The sequence below is a fragment of the Erinaceus europaeus genome, chromosome 20 (genome assembly GCF_950295315.1).
Source record: "Erinaceus europaeus chromosome 20, mEriEur2.1, whole genome shotgun sequence".
Taxonomy (NCBI): Eukaryota; Metazoa; Chordata; class Mammalia; order Eulipotyphla; family Erinaceidae; genus Erinaceus; species Erinaceus europaeus.
Genome location: NC_080181.1, coordinates 37,758,635 through 37,776,877, shown reverse-complemented (window position 1 = coordinate 37,776,877; position 18,243 = coordinate 37,758,635). Strand labels below are relative to the sequence as shown.

General features: G+C 41.8%; 1 protein-coding gene across 4 annotated transcripts in view; it reads right to left on the bottom strand.

The window, feature by feature from the left end:
* The window catches only part of HERC2 (HECT and RLD domain containing E3 ubiquitin protein ligase 2), a 206,635-nt gene that overhangs the window by 43,312 nt on the left and 145,080 nt on the right, over positions 1-18,243 (bottom strand). For 3 of the 4 annotated variants that reach the window (XM_060179237.1, XM_060179238.1, XM_060179239.1), the window contains 3 exons: positions 17,103-17,289; positions 14,772-14,912; positions 790-981 (listed from right to left, as the gene is read on the bottom strand). In XM_060179237.1, the coding sequence (XP_060035220.1) occupies positions 790-981; positions 14,772-14,912; positions 17,103-17,289 (520 nt within the window). The remainder of the gene's footprint in view (positions 1-789; positions 982-14,771; positions 14,913-17,102; positions 17,290-18,243) is intronic. The other variant, XM_060179240.1, reaches the window with a different exon arrangement.

Here is an 18,243-nt window from a genome sequence, read left to right as displayed (position 1 = left end):
GTCCCCTCAATTTCTATCTCTATCAAGAATGAAAAGGAGGGAAAGAAAAGGATGCCAAGAAGGGTGAATTTGCTTAGCCCTAGTGATAATACTGGTGGCAATAAAAACAAACCAACAAAAAACTACAGTATGTAAAGTACTGTGGCGTTAGAGCATAAGGAGTTAAAATAATGGAATATAAGAGTCTATACATAGAAATGAACCCAAGTACACAGAGGAATTAAGGACATGATAACAATGGATTTTGAATCACTGGAGAAAGAGTCGATTAATTATTCAATAAATAATGCCAGACAACTTGTTTGCCATCTGGAAAACATTAAGCTGGATCCCCACTTTATTCCTTTATCAAGATAAATCCCGGGTAGCTTTAAAAATGTAGTAACTGAAATCATAAAAATGATTAGATGACATTTTTGGGAATCTTTTTAAATAATGCCATGTACAAAATCTTGAAACCATGAAAGGGGGGGAGGCAGATGTGACAATGTAAATATTAGAAATATTGGGAGTCGGGTGGTAGTGCAGCGGGTTAAGCGCACGTGGCACAAAGCGTAAGGACCAGCATAAAGAAATATCTACATGGTATAAAATACCAAAATATGTCAAAAGACCAAACTAAAGTTGGGGAAGCTGGGGAGAGGTGGGATTGCAACACATCTGCTAGATAAGGAGCTTGTTTTATAAGGTCTTATAAACTGCTATCTACCAGAGTAAATTCAAACATAAGATATGATACCAACAGCATGACCCTTGGGGGAAAGGCCCACATCCTAACATGTGGCTCACCTGTGGGTAGGCAGTGCCCATACCAGACAGCACAGCTGACAGCACGTCCTTGCCCTTGTCTCCTGCCCGGCTACAGACAGACAGCTTGAGCAGGTCCACCACGACACGGGTGTCATCAGCAACCAGCAGACTAGTGAACTCATCCAGGGACTGAGGTTCTGGGCCTGATGCCTTGTTTTGGCTTTCAACATCCTAAAAGGTCAGTAGTTAAAATGAGAAATGATTAAGTTAAGAGGTCTACCCCAAACTAGAATGATATGTGACTGCCAATGGCTGAATAAGAGACTTCACAGGGCAGGGGTATAATGTTTATGCAAAGAGACTCTCATGCCTGAGGCTCTGATGTCCCAGGTTAAATCCCCTATCACCACCATAAGCCAGAGCTGAGCAGTGCTCTGGTAAAAAAGAGAGAGACAGAGAGAGAGAGAGAGAGAGAGAGAGAGAAAGAAAAAGAAAGAAAGAGGGATTTCATGAGGCAGTTAAGATTATAAAGTTTAAAGTTTAAAAAAAAGGGCTCTGAAATGCCAGATTTAGGAATAACAGGTTCCTCAAATCTCTATCACATGTACAATTTTTTTCAAGACAAATAAACATCTTTACAAATTACCACCACCAGTATCTGTCAAAAAATTAGAATACCCTACAAATAGAATGCCCTTGTGCTGTGAAGAGAGCCCCTCTGAACAGTGCACCTGCTTTGTCATATGCACAACTCAAGTTCTAGTCCAACCCCCAACAGTGGGGAAGCTCTGCTTCTCCCTCTGCTTCTGTTCTAAGGGGGGAGGGGGGTGTAAGTCAGTTCATACCAGTGAAGCCTCAGCAACCTCCTATAAAAAAAAGATAAAAATAGCCACTTGAAACAATGTGCATGGAGCTGGTATTAGAGAAATTGGGAAAGACAAGCTATGTTCACAAAGTGCAATATAGAGAAGACAGACAAGCTAAGTAAAACACGAATAAACTTTTAAGGTATGAGAGGTCAAGTAGTGGTTACCAGAAGGGAACAGGTAGGGGCATGGATAAAGGGGCTCAACTAGTATGAGAGAGAAAGAGAGGTGGGGTAAGGGGAGGGGGGAGAGAAAGAGAGAGGGGGCAGAGAGAACTCAATTATCATATCTGAGGCTCTGAGATCTCAATAGGCTCAATCCTCAAGAGCGTCACCATAAGCCAGAGCTGAGCAGTGCTCTGGTTCTGTTCTCTCTCCCTTCCCCTTCAGTAAGCAAATCTTTGTTTTTCTGTTTGTTTGTTTGTAATTAAAGACATGCAAACACCATCTACTGTGACTTGAAAAGGGGAGCTCAAATGTATAGTGACAGTCAGAACTGAACTTTCAGTAGACAACTTTAATATGACACTTCAATTAAAGACATTGGATGAAGGCAGGGAATGGGGGGGGGAGAGAAAACATATTTTTCAAGTAATTTTTTTTAATTTATTCGTTTTGGATAGAAATTAACAGGGGGGAGGGGAGAGGAAGAGAAAGAGAGAGATACCTCCAGACCGGCTTTACAGCACATGAAAAGATCCCCCTGCCAGTAGGGATTGGGGGCTCAAACCTGGGTTCTTGTGCCTGGTAACATGCAATCAATCAGGTGCAATGCTGCTTGGTCCCCAAAGAACAAACTTCAACACAGAAACAACAATTTATACTGTGGCCAAGGTTGTACTCCAGGTGTGCATTATGAGGACAGGGCTTAGAATGAAGCCACACCATGTAAGATCTGTATTTCCCCCAACCTCATCAATATGATATGCTTGGCTGTGTCTTTTTATTTTTTAATATTTATTTTATTTATTTATTCCCTTTTGTTGCCCTTGTTGTTTTATTGTTGTAGTTATTATTGTTGTTGTCGTTGTTGGATAGGACAGAGAGAAATGGGGAGAGGAGGGGAAGACAGAGAGGGGGAGAGAAAGATAGACACCTGCAGACCTGCTTCACCGCCTGTGAAGCGACTCCCCTGCAGGTGGGGAGCCGGGGTTCGAACCGGGATCCTTATGCCGGTCCTTGTGCTTTGCGCCACCTGCGCTTAACCCGCTGCGCTACAGCCCGACTCCCTGGCTGTGTCTTTTTAAAAAATTATTTATTTATTTTTGATAGAGACAAAAGAGAAATACAGAGGGAAAGGGGAAGGAGAGAGGGAGACCTATGCTGGGTAAATATCTAATACAAGAATACATCTTGATATTCTGGGATTATGCCTGTTTTAGATTAGCATAAATTAGGATTTGATCAATCACTCTGTAAGGCTGACAACTCATTAGATTTCCAAAGGTTGGGGGTGGGGGGATAGTTCAAAGCCTTACCCTCTGACAAAGTGACCACCAAAGAACCAACAGGAAACTGTGTGACGTGTTAACCTTCAGAAACATTACCTACTTTGACACTGTATGGGGTTAGTAGAATTGTGAAAAAAATTGTACTTGTCCTGAGATGATTGATGTACCTGCCATTTGATATTTATCCTATGCAGTCAATATCTGTGCTATGATCCCACAGCTCTTTCCAGATGTACACATTATGCTTTTTGCTAATGTAAGCTTCCCATGATTTCTTTCTTATAAACAGATAAAGAATCGACTATTTTTGTTAAAGTTGTGTACTTCTGTCTCCTTTAGTCAGAAGGATGTTTGCCACATGGGACTTGCTAAGAATAAACCTAAGTTACAGAAAATTTTTTTTCCCTCCTGCACTGCTGGTGGGAATATAATTTGCTTCACCCTCTGTGGAGAGCAGTCTGGAGAACTCTCATAAGGCTATAAGTGGACCTACCCTATGACCTAGCAATTCCTCTCCTGGGAATATATTCTAAGGAACCAAACACACTCATCCAAGAAGATCTGTGTAGACCTACATTCAAAGCAGCACAATTTGTAATAGCTAAAACCTGGAAGCAACCCAGGTATCCAATGGCAGATGAGTGACTAAGTTAGTTGTGGTATATATACACAACGGAATACTACTCAGCCATTAAAAATAGTGAATTCACCTTCTTCACCTCATCTTAGTGTTTTGTTGGTATGCTTCTGGATTCTGCTTGTGAGACGTTCTGTTTTTATCATCACATTGGGTTTGCTTGTGTTGCTTACGATGTGTTCTGTTTGCATGTCCACTGTTGGCTGGGTACCCCCTGCCTCCGGGACATTGGTTTGGTCTTCTCCCCCCCTGCCTCCAGGACATTTGGTTTAGTCCTCACTGGTTAGTGCGTTTTCCTTCTCCCCGCCCCCTATTGTACATACTTCCTTGGTTCCTGACTCTTCCACCTCAGGAGGGAGCTAGGAGAGATACAGGACAGAATTGTGTTGTGATTAGGTTGTTCGACTGCATCCCCGCTTGTGAATAAAGATTGAACTGTGCTCTCAGCTCAGCCATGAGTCCCTGGTCGTTTCTGTCTCCCGCCCATGAAGCAAGTCTGGCAGTGCTTGAAGGAATCATGTTAAGTGAGACAAGCCAGAAAGAGAAGGATGTATATAGGATGATCCTATTCATAGACAGAAGTTGAGAAATATGAACAGAAGGGACAACACGAAGCAGAACTTGGACTGGAGTTGGTGTACTGCACCAAAGTTAAGGACTCCAGTGGGGGGGGGGGGGGTCAGGTCCTGGAACATGATGGTGGAGGATCTAGGTGGCGACTTAAGAGTATTCGGCAGAAAACTGAGAAATTTTATAATGTGTCAAGTACTGCATTTACTGTTGACTGTAAATGATTAATCCCCCCCCCCCCAATTTTTTTCTTTGTTTGAGTCAGCCTGTGTGATTTCAGTCTTAAGGACCACTGGACAGAGTTCCCACACCCATATAACACCCCTTCACCCCCTATTGTGAAGCATCCCCCTTGTTGGTGGACACTGGGCGGCTTAAACCTGGGTCCTTACAGGCTGTAACGTGTGCAGTCAGGTTCACCACCAACCTGCTCCTCTTTCTTTTCTTTTTTTTTTAAGTTTTTTAATTTAACATTTATTTATTTATTTATTCCCCTTTGTTGCCCTTGGGTTTTTTTTGTTGTTGTTGTAGTTACTGTTGTTGTTATTGATGTCATAGTTGTTGTATAGGACAGAGAGAAATGGAGAGAAGAGGGGAAGACAGAGAGGAGAGAAAGAAAGATATCTACAGACCTGTTTCACCGCTTGTGAAGCGACTCTCTTGCAGGTGGGAAGCTGGGAGCTTGAATCAGGATTCTTGCTGGTCCTTGTGCTTTGTGCCACATGCCACCCGCTGCACTACCGCCCCGACTCCCCTTTTATTTTCTTAATGAAGTCAACACTGCTGAGTCGCCTCTCAACTCAAGGTTTTAATCATTATGTTCTAAGAGAGAAGAAAAACCAAAGTGTTGCACCACCATCCATGTAGTTCCTTCTGGTACTGTCCTAGGTGTTCTTATATGGTGCTGGAGATTGAACTCAGTGCTTGAACATAACTTATGTTCTTTTTTAAAAAAAATATTTATTTATTCACTTTGTTGCTTTATTGTTGTAGTTGATGTTGTTGTTATTGATTGTCATTGTTGGATAGGACAGAAAGAAATGGAGAGGAGGGAAAGACAGAGACGGGGAGAGAAAGACAGACACCTGCAGACCTACTTCACTGCTTGTTGGTGGAGATGACATCACGGCTGCTGTCAGACAAAGTCCAAGCAAGCCAGGACCGAACTGAAACTATTCATCCTTTTTGTATAATGGCGGAGGTGATGTCACGTCTTTGTCTGTTGCCAGACAAAGTCCGAACAGACTGGAACCTACTGCCAATCAGGAAGTTCTAGACTAAACCAAATCTATTTGTTTTTAATTACATTGATAATCTGAGGACTTATTGGCTATACTGCAAATACACAAATATTACCTGGGGACAATAGAACGAGATCCCCAGGAGAAGTACATAGTGACAATAATCACGGCAGTGAGTGTGACAAGACTAAAAATGGCCTAAGAGCTGAAGCTGCTGTACCCATTGGGAGGCTTTCAGAAAGAGTTATTTGTAACTCTTTATAGCCTTATTTTTTAATATTTATTTATTCCCTTTTGTTGCCCTGTTTTATTGTTTTAGTTATTGTTGCTATTGATGTCATTCTTGTTCGATAGGACAGAGAGAAATGGAGAGAGGAGGGGAAGACAGAGAGGGGGAGAGAAAGACACCTGCAGACCTGCTTCGCTGCTTGTGAAGCGACTCCCCTGCAGGTGGGGAGCCGGGGGCTCGAACCGCGATCCTTATGCCAGCCCTTGCACTTTGCACCACCTGAGCTTACCCCACTCGAATCCCTATAGCTTTATTTTTATAAAGAACCATTATAGCTTCTCTGTTAGCTGGACTCATACCAAAAGCAAGAATTATGAGTGACAGACTGGTCTTCACCTAATTATAGAGAGGCCTTATTACTTACCCTCACCCACAGAAAGTTAGTAAACTTTCATTAACTAAAAGTCAGTGAACTTTCATATATGCAAAGGTTAACCAGAAGAGAGCCCCCATCGTGTTACTTTACAGCAGATTTCTTTATTCTTTAGGTGGACAGCCTACTATGATCTAGTTAGACCCATCCAAGAATGGGTTAAGAAGAAAAGCTATTAGATTTAGCTCCAGGGAAAAATGTTCATTCATACAGGAAGATGGTCAAAACACAGATGATCATTTCAAGGGAACTTTCAAGAGAAAATTTAGACTACCCCAGACCCAGGAAACTTTCAAGGGTAGATTTAGGCTACCCCAAACCTAGGGAACTTTCTAAGGAAAACATACCTTTAATAATAATTTTGTTGTTTAAGGTTATTCTTGATGTGAATGAAAACAATCTTACATGATGCCAACTATATCTGGGGGAAAAAGTGTTTAAATAATAAACCTTTGTAAAGAGACGGCAGAGACGCTTCTCTCCTGAACCTAAAGCAGCTGGCGTGTCACTCACTTCATTCATCTCGTCGACTCCACCATTCCTTCAGGAACCCTGAATAACTTTCACCAGGGATCCTGGCAGCTTATGAAGTGACTCCCCTGCAGGTGGGGAGCCAGGGGCGTAAACTGGGATCATTATGCCAGTCCTTGCCCTTTGTGCCAACTGTGCTTAACCCGCTGCACTACCACCCAACTCCTAGGATCGCTTATGTTCTAATTGCTGAGTCATCTCCCAAGCCCTGATGCAGAATTTCTTAGCAAGCCAACTTGTACACTATGTCCCTACATATTTTGTATATATTGTTCTTTATTATTCTTTCCTAGAATCTTATTTAAAACTATCTATATAAAATAATATTGCATCTGCCGATCACAACCTAATCAACACAATGATTGCCACCTCAACATGCTTCACTTCAGACTGTGTCCAGAGACTTCAAGTGTGGAATGACAACCCTTCAGCTTCATTACTCAGGTGAGACCTTTCCTTTCATAGTATACTCTAATTCCATCTCAGGTGGTTCACTTTCTAACAAAGTCCCAACACCTAGATATAGATCAGGTTCTGTGAGAGCATATGTTCACACGTATCCATAAACTACTGCAAAATATATACCTGAAAGCAGAAGTACATTAGAGTATGCAGTGAGTATCCCCCTAACACTTCCTCTCCACTATTCCAAGTTTGGGGTCCATGATTGCTCAACAATTTGTTTGGCTTTGTATGTTAACTCTCTTTTCAGTCACCAGGTTCCAGATGTCATCAGAATGCCGGCCAGGCTTCCTTGGACTGAAGACCCCACCAATGTGTCCTGGAGCTCCACTTCTCCAGAGACCCACCCTACTAGGGAAAGAGAGAGGCAGACTGGGAGTATGGACCGACCAGTCAACGCCCGTGTTCAGTGAGGAAGCAATTACAGAAGCCAGACCTTCCACCTTCTACAACCCACAATGACCCTGGGTCCATGCTCCCAGAGGGATAGAGAGTGGGAAAGCTATCAGGGGAGGGGGTGGGATATGGAGATTGGGTGGTGGGAATTGTGTTGAGTTGCACCCCTTCTACCCTATGGTTTTGTTAATTAATCCTTTCTTAAATAAAAGAAAAAAAACGATCTATTAGCATGTAACATATCCACACTCACTTGTTGCTTGGGGTTTCTGAAAAGCCTAAGTCTTCTTACTATGCCCCCTTTTTTCTCTTTCACATTATGACAGATAAAACACAACTTAATGCAATTGCAAAGCTTTCTCTTTCTACTCTTTAATTTTTTTTCAATAGTTATTTATGAAAGAAGGATGAAGAGGAAGGGGGTAGAAGAGAGAGGGGAGAGTATCAGAGTATCATTCTTACACAAGCATTATCAGGGATGGAACTCAAGACCTTATGCCTGAGGGTCCTTAATCCTGTGCCCTCTCCCAGATGTCCCCTCTCTCTATCAGCCAAAAGAAACTATTTATCTGCCTGTTTATGTGGCAGCTTCACCACTATCACCCTCAACTTCACAAGAGTGCCTCACTGAGAACAGCAGCTCTACATGGACTAAGTGCCTCGTGATGACTGACACATGAGAGCAGCTATGGAAAGGATTTGTACACCTGATGAGAAAATTCCATGGGCCCCCTAATGACCTCTGGAAACCAAAGTTCTCTGAGCTGGAAATAAGATTTCTATCTTTAAAATAAGACACACTGCTCCTTCTCACAGAGACCCAAGAGTGCTGAGTATAATTCACAAGTAACCATGATGACGTTCCAGAATCTCTCAGTAAAAAACAGCAAAGGTGTGCAGTGGAATATTTAAACTACATATAACATGCTTTGGTCTTAAAATTGAAATAGTACCCAACAATAGTTTGGGTGACAATGTTAAAGGGGGGGGATCCTAGAGGAATTGCTAGAAAAGAAAATCTCCAGCTGTATATCCCTAATGTGAATTACAGTCCAACACTAACATATAAATTAGTTTTCTATTATTTAAAAATCAAACCAAAACTGAAGTAATATAAATTTAAAGGCATAAAATGGATAAAGTCTGTATCTCATAAATAATTTAGTAGGAGAGAAATAAAACCATCACTCTTCTACCCAAAAAGTGGTGATTTTGCATTTCAGAAGATTCAGAATTCTTACTCTTAAACCCTCATCCTAAATATCAGATGTTGGTTCCAGACACCTAATACATAAATAGCAATCATCACCACAGGTGGCTATGAATAACTTTCACAGAACATATTGTTTGCCAGCATTAACAGCATAATAAAAATATATAATTGTGTTCCTGTATATTAAACAATTTGTTCTGCCTTATATCTTACCACCTTCAGCCACCAAGTTGTAGATGCTGCTATGATACCATCCTGACCTCCCCAGGCAGATACTCCCACCAATGTGCCCTGAAGCCTCACCTCTCCAGAGCCCTACATTACTAGGGAAAGATAGAAACAGGCTGGGGAAAGAAAGACAAATAAGGGAAAGCAGCTTTGCGTAGGGTGTCTCTTAGTGGGCACGGGAAGGGCCCATGGGGAGAAGGTATCCCTGCTTTGAGCCACCTAGCATGGGGGAGGGCCCACAGGTCAAGCAGGGTGACAGGTCATCTCTGAGGAGATGAAGGCTATTTTGAGTGCTAGAAGCTATGCAGGGGAAGGAGGGTGATCATGGAGAGAAAGAATAGCTGTTAAGATGGGAGGTTGAAAATGCTGGAGAGGTTGTATGGACAAAGGAACCCTCCTGCACTGCCAGTGGGAATGTCAATTGGTCCAATCCCTGTGGAGAGCAATCTAGAGAACTCTCAGAAGGCCAGAAATGAACCTACTCTATGGTCCTGCAATTCCTCTCCTGTGGATAGGTCCTAAGGAATCCAACATACCCACCCAAAATGATTTGTGTACACCTATGTTCTTGGCAGCACAATTTGTAATAGCCAAAACCTGGAAGCAACCCAGGTGTCCAACAACAGATGAGTGGCTGAGCAAGTTGTGGTATATATACACAATGGAATACTACTCAGCTATTAAAAATAGTGATTTCACCGTTTTCAGCCCATCTTGAGTGGAGCTTGAAGAAATCATGTTAAGTGAAATAAGTCAGAAACAGAAGGATGAATATGGGATGATCTCACTCTCAGGCAGAAGTTGAGGAACAAGATCAGAAGAGAAAACACAAGTAGAACCTGAACTGGAGTTGGTGCACTGTGCCAAAGTAAAAGACTGTGGGGTGGATGGGGGGAAGAGTATAGGTCCTGGAAAAGGATAACAGAGGACATAGTGGGGGTTGTACTGGTATGTGGAAAACTGAGAAATATTATGCATATACAAACTATTGTATTTACTGTTGACTATAAAACATTAATCCCTCAATAAAGAAATTAAAAAAAAAAGATGGGAGGTTGAAGTGACTGAGTATGAATAAACAAACTGTCTATAGGAACCAAGTTTCTCACTCTCAAGAGAAGAGACTTAGGGCCAGGCAGTGGCACATCTGGATAAGTGCACACACTACAATGTGCAAGGATCCAGGTTCAAGTCCCTCATCCCCACCTGCAGGGAAAAAGCTTCACAAGGGGTGAAGGAGAATTGCAAGTATCTTTCTGTCTTTCTCCCTCTCTACCCCTTCCTTCTCAATTTCTCTGTCTCTATCCAATAATAAGTAATAAAAAAAAAAAACAGAGACTTAGAAATAGGAAAATAGGGGCAGGAGAGATAGCATAATGATTATGCAAACAGACTTTCATGCCTGAGGCTCTTACGTCCCAGATTTAACCCCCTGTACTACCATAAGTCAGAGCTGAGCAGTGCTTTTTTGAGAGAGAGAGAGAGAGAGAATGAATGAATGAATGAATAATGGATCCCATGCTGTTATTGGAAGTGATTACATGGCTTTAGGTGGTGACTTTCAAAAGATGAGATAAATAATAATGTACATCTATGTCATAACATCATTAACTACTAATCACATCCTCTTATTCCATAGCACTGTCTACATGGAAAGCTTATGAACAGTAATATCCCAATATCAATGAGCACATAAGCACCAAGATCTCGGTTTCTAAGTATCACTCTACACTTAAAAGAATTAAGACTTCTAAGAGAAATACTGATTTCAGAGGCCAGGTGGTGGCACACCTGGTTAAACACACAGTACTAAGCACAAGGATCTACACAAGGGTTCGAGCCTATGGCTCCCCACCTGAGGTGTGGAGGATTCATAAGCAGTGAAGCAGGTTTGTAGGTGTCTGTCTACTTTATCTCTCCCTCTCTATCTCCCCTTCTTCTCTCTGCTTCAGTCTAGTCTAATTAAAATAAAAACTGCCATCATGAGAAGTGGATTCATAGTGCCAGCACTAAGCCCCACTGATAACTCTGGAGGCCATGGGGGGGGGTACTGATTTCTGTCTCAGATGTAACAAAATCTTATTGAGCCTGAAACTGACTATAAAGATCAAAGAATGATGGGGATTTATCAGGTCATGTAAAATGCTACTAAGTTTTTGAAGAATTAAAAAACAATCCTTGATAAACAGTGGGCTCAAATTGTTAATACATTTCTAATAATGGTTTGTTCTTTGAAATACTAAATCTCCTCCTAGACCAGGGAGAACAGAAGCAAGTGATGGTGTTTCTTTATAATATACAGCTATGTGCAAACAGCATAAAAAGACATAAATTATAGCAAGGTCTTAAAGCAAAAGTGCACAATAATTTTCAGTGAGTCAATAAATTAAGCAAGCAAGTAGAAAGACCTAAAAAGATGACTTAAAGCACCAAATGAAACAGTTTCTACTTAGACCAAGATACCCTCCCTCACCTGCCTCCTATTACACATCCCTCAATCACTCCAAAGCTAACCTTGTCAGACAGAGAAAGGACTACAAAAGCTGAATAAGGGCAAGAAATTGGCATACTTTAATGATGACTCTTTAGTCACTATCAACCACCCCATCACCTGGGTCCCTAGTCAGGGAGTCTTGGGATTCCCACAGAGTATGATGATGGGCCTTGACCTCTAACAGATCCCTCTCTTCACTGTCACTGTTCATCTCCATCAGGAACAACATAGGGGCCTTTGTGGGCCCCTAACGGACCTTGCCCTCTATGTGGATCAACAATGGTAGAGAATGTTCCATTCTCCAAAGGGAGGTTGGACAGCATACTCTACCTGAGGAAGATGGGTCATGAGATTAGTGAAGCCTGGAATGTTTTTGGCCATAACCACAGAATGTGAGCTCAGACCTACAGGGATGCTGAGGATACATAGGCTGCTGTGCTGAATATGGGCCCCAGATCAAACTGGTGGGGTTTACAGTCAACAACATTATACACTTCCCTGTATTTGGGAACTACGCTCTTCCCTAATCCAGCTTTCTAGTCCTTTTTCCAACCATGACACCATCTCCCCAGATAGTAACTGCATATTAGATGTCAGGCTCACGGAAAAATTAGTAAAGTCATGGGCCCCTTGGAATATATCTAAAATAGACCTACTAGCTTTTTCCAAAACAGAGACCCCAAATCTTCATCTGCACTATTCCAGCCTTTAGGTTCATGATTAGTCAACAATTTGTTCTGCTTGGTATCTTAACTCTTTCAGTCACTAGGTTCCAGCTATCATGATGCCAACCTGAATTCCTTTGGCAGATGACCCCACCAATGTGTCCTGGAGCCCTACCTCCCCAGGTCCCTACCCACTAAGGAAAGAGACAGCCAAGCTGGGAGTATGGATTGATAGGCCAAGGTCCATGTTCAGCAGAGAAGCAGTTACAGAAGACAGACCTCCATAATGATCCTGGGTCCATACTCTCAGAGGGATAAAGAACAGGGAAGCTATCAGGGAGGGGATTGGATACGGAGTTCTGGTGGTGGGAACTGTGAAGTTGTGCCCCTGTTATCCTATAGTCTTGTCAATATTTCCATTTTATAAATAAATTAAAATATATATATTAATTTTTAAAAAGAATAGGAAAGCTATCAAGGGAGGGGATTGGATACAAAGTTCTGGTGGTGGGAACTGTGTAAATGTAACCCTCTTTTTTTTTTTCTAAATATTTTTATTATTTATTTCCTTTTGTTGCCCTTGTTGTTTTATTGTTGTAGTTATGATTGATGTCGTTGCTGTTGTATACGACAAAGAGAAATGGAGAGAGAAGGGGAAGCCAGAGAGGGGGAGAGAAAGATAGACACCTGCAGATCTGCTTCACCGCCTGTGAAGCGACTCCCCTGTAGGTGGGGAGCCAGGGGCTAGAACCGGGATCCTTATGCTGGTCCCTGCGCTTTGCACCACCTGTGCTTAACCCACTGTGCTACCGCCCGACTCCCAATTGTAACCCTCTTATCCTATGGTTTTGTCAATATTTCCCATTTCCTATGTAGCTATTAAGAACAATGAACCCACCTTCTCTGACCCATCTTGGATGGAGCTAGAAGAAATTATGTTAAGTGAGCTAAGTCAGAAAGATAAAGACGAGTATGGGATGATCCCACTCATAAACAGAAGTTGAGAAAGAAGAACAGAAAGGGAAATTCAAAGCAGGAGTTGACTGAATCTGGAGTAGGGCACCAAAGTAAAAACCCTGGGTGGAGGGTAAGGGTGGATGTTCAGCTTCATGGTGGGGGGGGGTGGATGGGACATAGTCTTTTGGTGGTGGGAATGGTCCCAAAACCTAGATATACGTCCCGTAAGATAGAGCATATGTTCACATGTACCCATAAATTAGGGCAAAATATATACCTGAAAGCAAAAATACACAATAGTCTTTAGTGAGTCAGTATCAAGATCATAATGAAATAGTGTCCACTTAGACTTAGATACCGTCCTCACCTACTTCTTACTACAGTTCTCTTACTCACTCCAAAGCTAACCTTATCAAAGCAAGGACTGCAAAAGATGAATAAGGGCAAGAGACTGGCAGACTTTAACGGTGATTCTTTAGTCACTATCAGGCCATTCCACCAGCTGGGGCCCTAATTGGGGAGTCTTGAGATTCCCAAACAGACTTGATGGGCCTAGACCTCAAATAAAGCCCTCTCTCCATTGTTACCGGTCATCTCTATCAGGAACAACAAAATAGACCCCTTTGTGGGCCCCCATAAGACCTTGCCTTCAACCTGGATCAACAATGGTAAAGAATGTTCCATCCTCTGAAGGGAGTATGGACAACATACTCTATGCTACACCTGAGGAAGATGGGTCAATACTAGGGCAGCATGGAATGTTCCTACTCGTGACCACAGAATGTGAGCTCAGATCTACAGGGATGCAGAGGTCACACAGGCTCCTAAGCTAATTATGGGCCCCAGATCACATCAAATCGATGGGGTTTACAGTCAACAATATTTATACCCCTTTCCCATATTAGGGAGCTACTCTCTTCCCTGATCCAGCTTTCGGGTCCTTCTGCCGGCCATGACATCATCTCCCCAGACAATAACTTGGATCCACTGGAATATTAGATTTCAGGCTCAGGGGCAAAAAGGAAAAGGAAAAAAAAAAAACCTAGTATAGCCACAGGCCCTTTGGAATATAACTAAAATAGGCCTACTAGCTATCTACAAAATGGAGGAACCCCCAACTCTTCATCTGTACTATTCCGGCCCTTGGGTCCATGATTGGTCAGTAATTTGTTTGGCTTTGTATGTTAACTGTCTTGTCAACCACCAGGTTCCAGATGCTAGCATGATGTCATCCAGACTTCCCTGGACAGACAACCCCACCAATGTGCCTTGGATCTCTGCTTCCCCAAAGCCCTTCCCCACTAGGGAAAGAGAGAGACAGGTTGGGAGTATGGATCAACCTGTCAAAGCCCATGTTCAGCGGGGAAGCAGCTACAGAAACCAGACCTTCAACCTTCTGCATCCCACAATGATCTTGGGTCCAGACTCCCAGAGGGTTAAAGTGTAGGAAAGCTATCAGTGGAGGGATTGGTATACGGAGGTCTGGTGGTGGCAATTGTGCAAAGATGTACTCCTCTTATCCTATGGTTTTGTAGATGTTTCTTTTTATAAATAATTAAAAAATAATTTAAAAACTCCCACTTAATAAATAAAAATTAAAAAAATATAAATAAATAAAAATAAAATGTTATGGAGGAGAGCCCCCTGACCTCTTTGGTTTTGGTCATGGTTTCTGCAATGATGCTGGCAGCTCCTGGGTCATCCGTCACTGGAATAAATGGTCGAGAAGAAGCTGAAGAAGCTGAGGGGGTCACTGCTGAGGGGGTTATGGCATCCTCAGAAGAGATCATCTAGTTTTTAAAAAAGCAAACATAGGAAAAGGTAAAAACTCAGCATCGTGGTACACTTCCCACACAAATCCAAAAGGCCATAAACCCACACAGGCAATTTGGAATGTGCCTCCAGTGGGCCTGAATAAGCCCTGAAAATTAAGACAGTCACACTTCCAGGAAAGCCTGTGAGTTTACAATAAGCTACAGAAAGAAGATTAAAAACAAACTCACCTCTCTTCAAGTTGGGTTTTTCTCCACCAAAGCAAGTTTTAAAAGCTTTTTTAAAAAAAATCTTTGTTTATTTGATAGAGACAGTCAGAAATTGAGAGGGGAGGGAGAGATAAGAGAGGAAGAAAGAGAGAGAGCGAGAAAGAGAGACCTGCAGCACTGCTTTACCACTCACAAAGCTCTCCCGCCCTGCCCTGCCCCACCCCTGAAGGTGGGGACATGGGCTTGAATCTGGGGCCTTGAGCGTTGTGGCATGCGCTCAACTAGGTGTGCTACCAGCTGGACCTTAAAAAGTTTTTGACTAAGTACTACAAATAAAGGACTGTGAACTTGCATTTATATTAGCAACTTAAAAAAAAAGAACAAGATTAGAGTTGGCCCTTGAACAATGTAGGTGGGGGTAGAGGTACCAGTCTTACTACAGCTGAAAATCTTACTAAGACTAATGCTTTGCAAGTGGTGAAGCAGTGTTGCAGGTGTCTCTCTGTCTCTGCCTCTCTATCATCCTCTTCCCTCTTTCTGGCTGTCTCTATCCAGTAAATTAAAATTAAAAATAAAGATAATAAAAAAATTTAAAAAAGACTTTTGGCTCTTCCAAATCTTAACTGTAGTCATTTCTTGGGGGTTGGTTTTAAGACCTCCCCCCACCCTCCCATACTAAAATCTATCTGGGCAGTTTCATGATCATAGAATCAGCTAAGCAACACCTGTGGGGGTGGGTGGGGGTGGTTTAACCCCTGAATGCAAAAACCAGAGAAAAGAGTGAAATTCAATTATAGACAAGCCTAAGTTGTTCAAAAATGATTTTTTATATTTATTTATTTTCCCTTTTTGTTGCCCTTGTTTTTTATTGTCGTTGTAGTTGTTATTGACGTCATCACTGTTAGATAGGACAGAGAGAAATGGAGAGTGGAAGGGAAGACAGAGAGGGGGAGAGAAAGAAAGACACCTGCAGACCTGCTTCACTGCCTGTGAATCGACTCTCCTGCAGGTGGGGAGCCAGGGGGCTCGAACCAGAATCCTTTCACTAGCCCTTACGCTTTGTGCCATGTACACTTAACCCGCTGCACTACCACCTGACTCCCAAAGATGATTTTTTTTTAATGTCAACACAGTAACAACTACCCTTTATTGAGAGCTCACTCTGAACTAGGCACTACAATAAGTTCCTACAGGGACTCTATTTTTTTTCCTTAACTGGGGGATTAATGGTTTGCAATCGAAAATAAAATACAATAGTTTGTACATGTATAACATTTTTCAGTTTCCACATAACAATTCAATCCCCACTATGTCCTCCTCTGCCATCATGATCCAGAAACTGAACCTTTCTCCCCATCCTGAGTCTTTTACTTTGTTGCAATACACCAACTTCAGCATTGTGTTTTCTTATTTTTTCAAGTTTTACTATTATTATTACAGTGATTCAATAACAAGGTTGTGGGGTAAGAGGGGTACAATTCATATCATTTCCACCACCAGAGTAATATCCCATTCCATCCCCTCCACTGGAAGACTCCCTATTCTTTATCCCTCTGGGAGTATGGACCAAAGATCTGTATGGGTGCATAAGGTGGGAAGTCTAACTTCTGTAATTACTTCTCCGATGGACATGGACATTAACAGTTTAATCCATACCTTGTATTTCCATTTAAATTCTACACAGTTCTTTTAAATATGTTATGTTTTAAGTTTTAGTTCAAACCAAAAGCCAAAGCAATACAGAGCAGGTGAGACAGCATAATGGTTATGCAGAGACTCTCTTGCCTGAGGCTCCAAAATTCCAGGTTCAATCCTCCACATCACTATAAGTCAGAGCTGTGTATAGCTCAGGTAAAAAACAAATAAATAAACAAAAAAGTAGTACACACAAAAACACTCCAAATTAAGTGAAAGAATGACACTGTATTTTCTAAGTCACAGAGCCTATTTCCTTTCCCATTTAATAGCCCTTTATTGGTTTGACATTGTATTTTTTACCTCTCCTCTCTTTTCTTGCCATGGATTTGGACTGAGTCTGTCTTCAATGTCAATAGCCAGCACACATTCCTCTCCATTCATGGGACTAGCCATGGCAGAGGCGTCAGAAGCTGGAGCAGAGGAGAATGAGGGGCACTCCACAGGGGTCATCATCCCAGCTGGCATCAAGGCCCCAACTACTGCATCTCTGTCAGAAGAAAAAGACAGGCCTTCAGTGAGATACCTCTCCTCTCACCTTCTAAGATAGCTACTAGGTGGCAGAACTAGCTCTACTACTAAAGGACTGCTTCATTTGCACAAGGAACATGTAAAAGTGTTTTTAGAAAACACAGAACATCGATTGCTAGGCATGCAGCTAACAACTACAATGCTTATTCCTAATCTTACTTATTTGATAATCAAAGTTGACTGGTATAAAACTGCTAAACATAAAGACCAGACCAGAAGAAGCCTCTGGGTAACTGACCATGAGAGATCTCCCTGAGTTGTTCGTAAAGTCTGTTCATTAAAAGCCCCTTAGGAAGGCCCCTTGAACAACACAAGGCTGTCTCCTCAACAACAAAGCTGGCCTTTGTTCTGAAACTAATGATCCTATGTACATATCTAATTCTATTCACCAGGTCCACTATAGTATCAATTACTATATTATTACATGAGTAACTAACTTAGTAAAGGTGTGGAAAAAAAGAGCTGTTAATATTGGAAAAGGTAGAACTTAGAAAGCTCTGTCTTATCAAGTGCTTGAGTTATAACGAATGGTCACAGATGTTCTTGTAAATTAGTATCAACTAATTCTTCCTTCTTGTCCTTCAAATATTAATTTTTGGACTTTTATTAGTCATGAAAAATGAGAAAAAAAGTATTCTTTATCTGGATCTTTTAATTTCTTACTAAAACACCCACTGTAGAGAACAAAAAGAGGGTGGAGGTAGATAGCATAATGGTTATGCAAAGAGACTCTCATGCCTGAGGCTCCAAAGTCCAATTCTACCATTAGCCAGAGCTGAGCAGTGCTCTGGAGAGGGAGAAAGAGAAGGAAAGAGGGGGAGGGAGAGAGAAAGAAAGTAAATAATACTACTAATAATAAAATACTCTCATGTAGTAAAAAAAAAAAAAAAAAAAAAAGTATACACACACCACC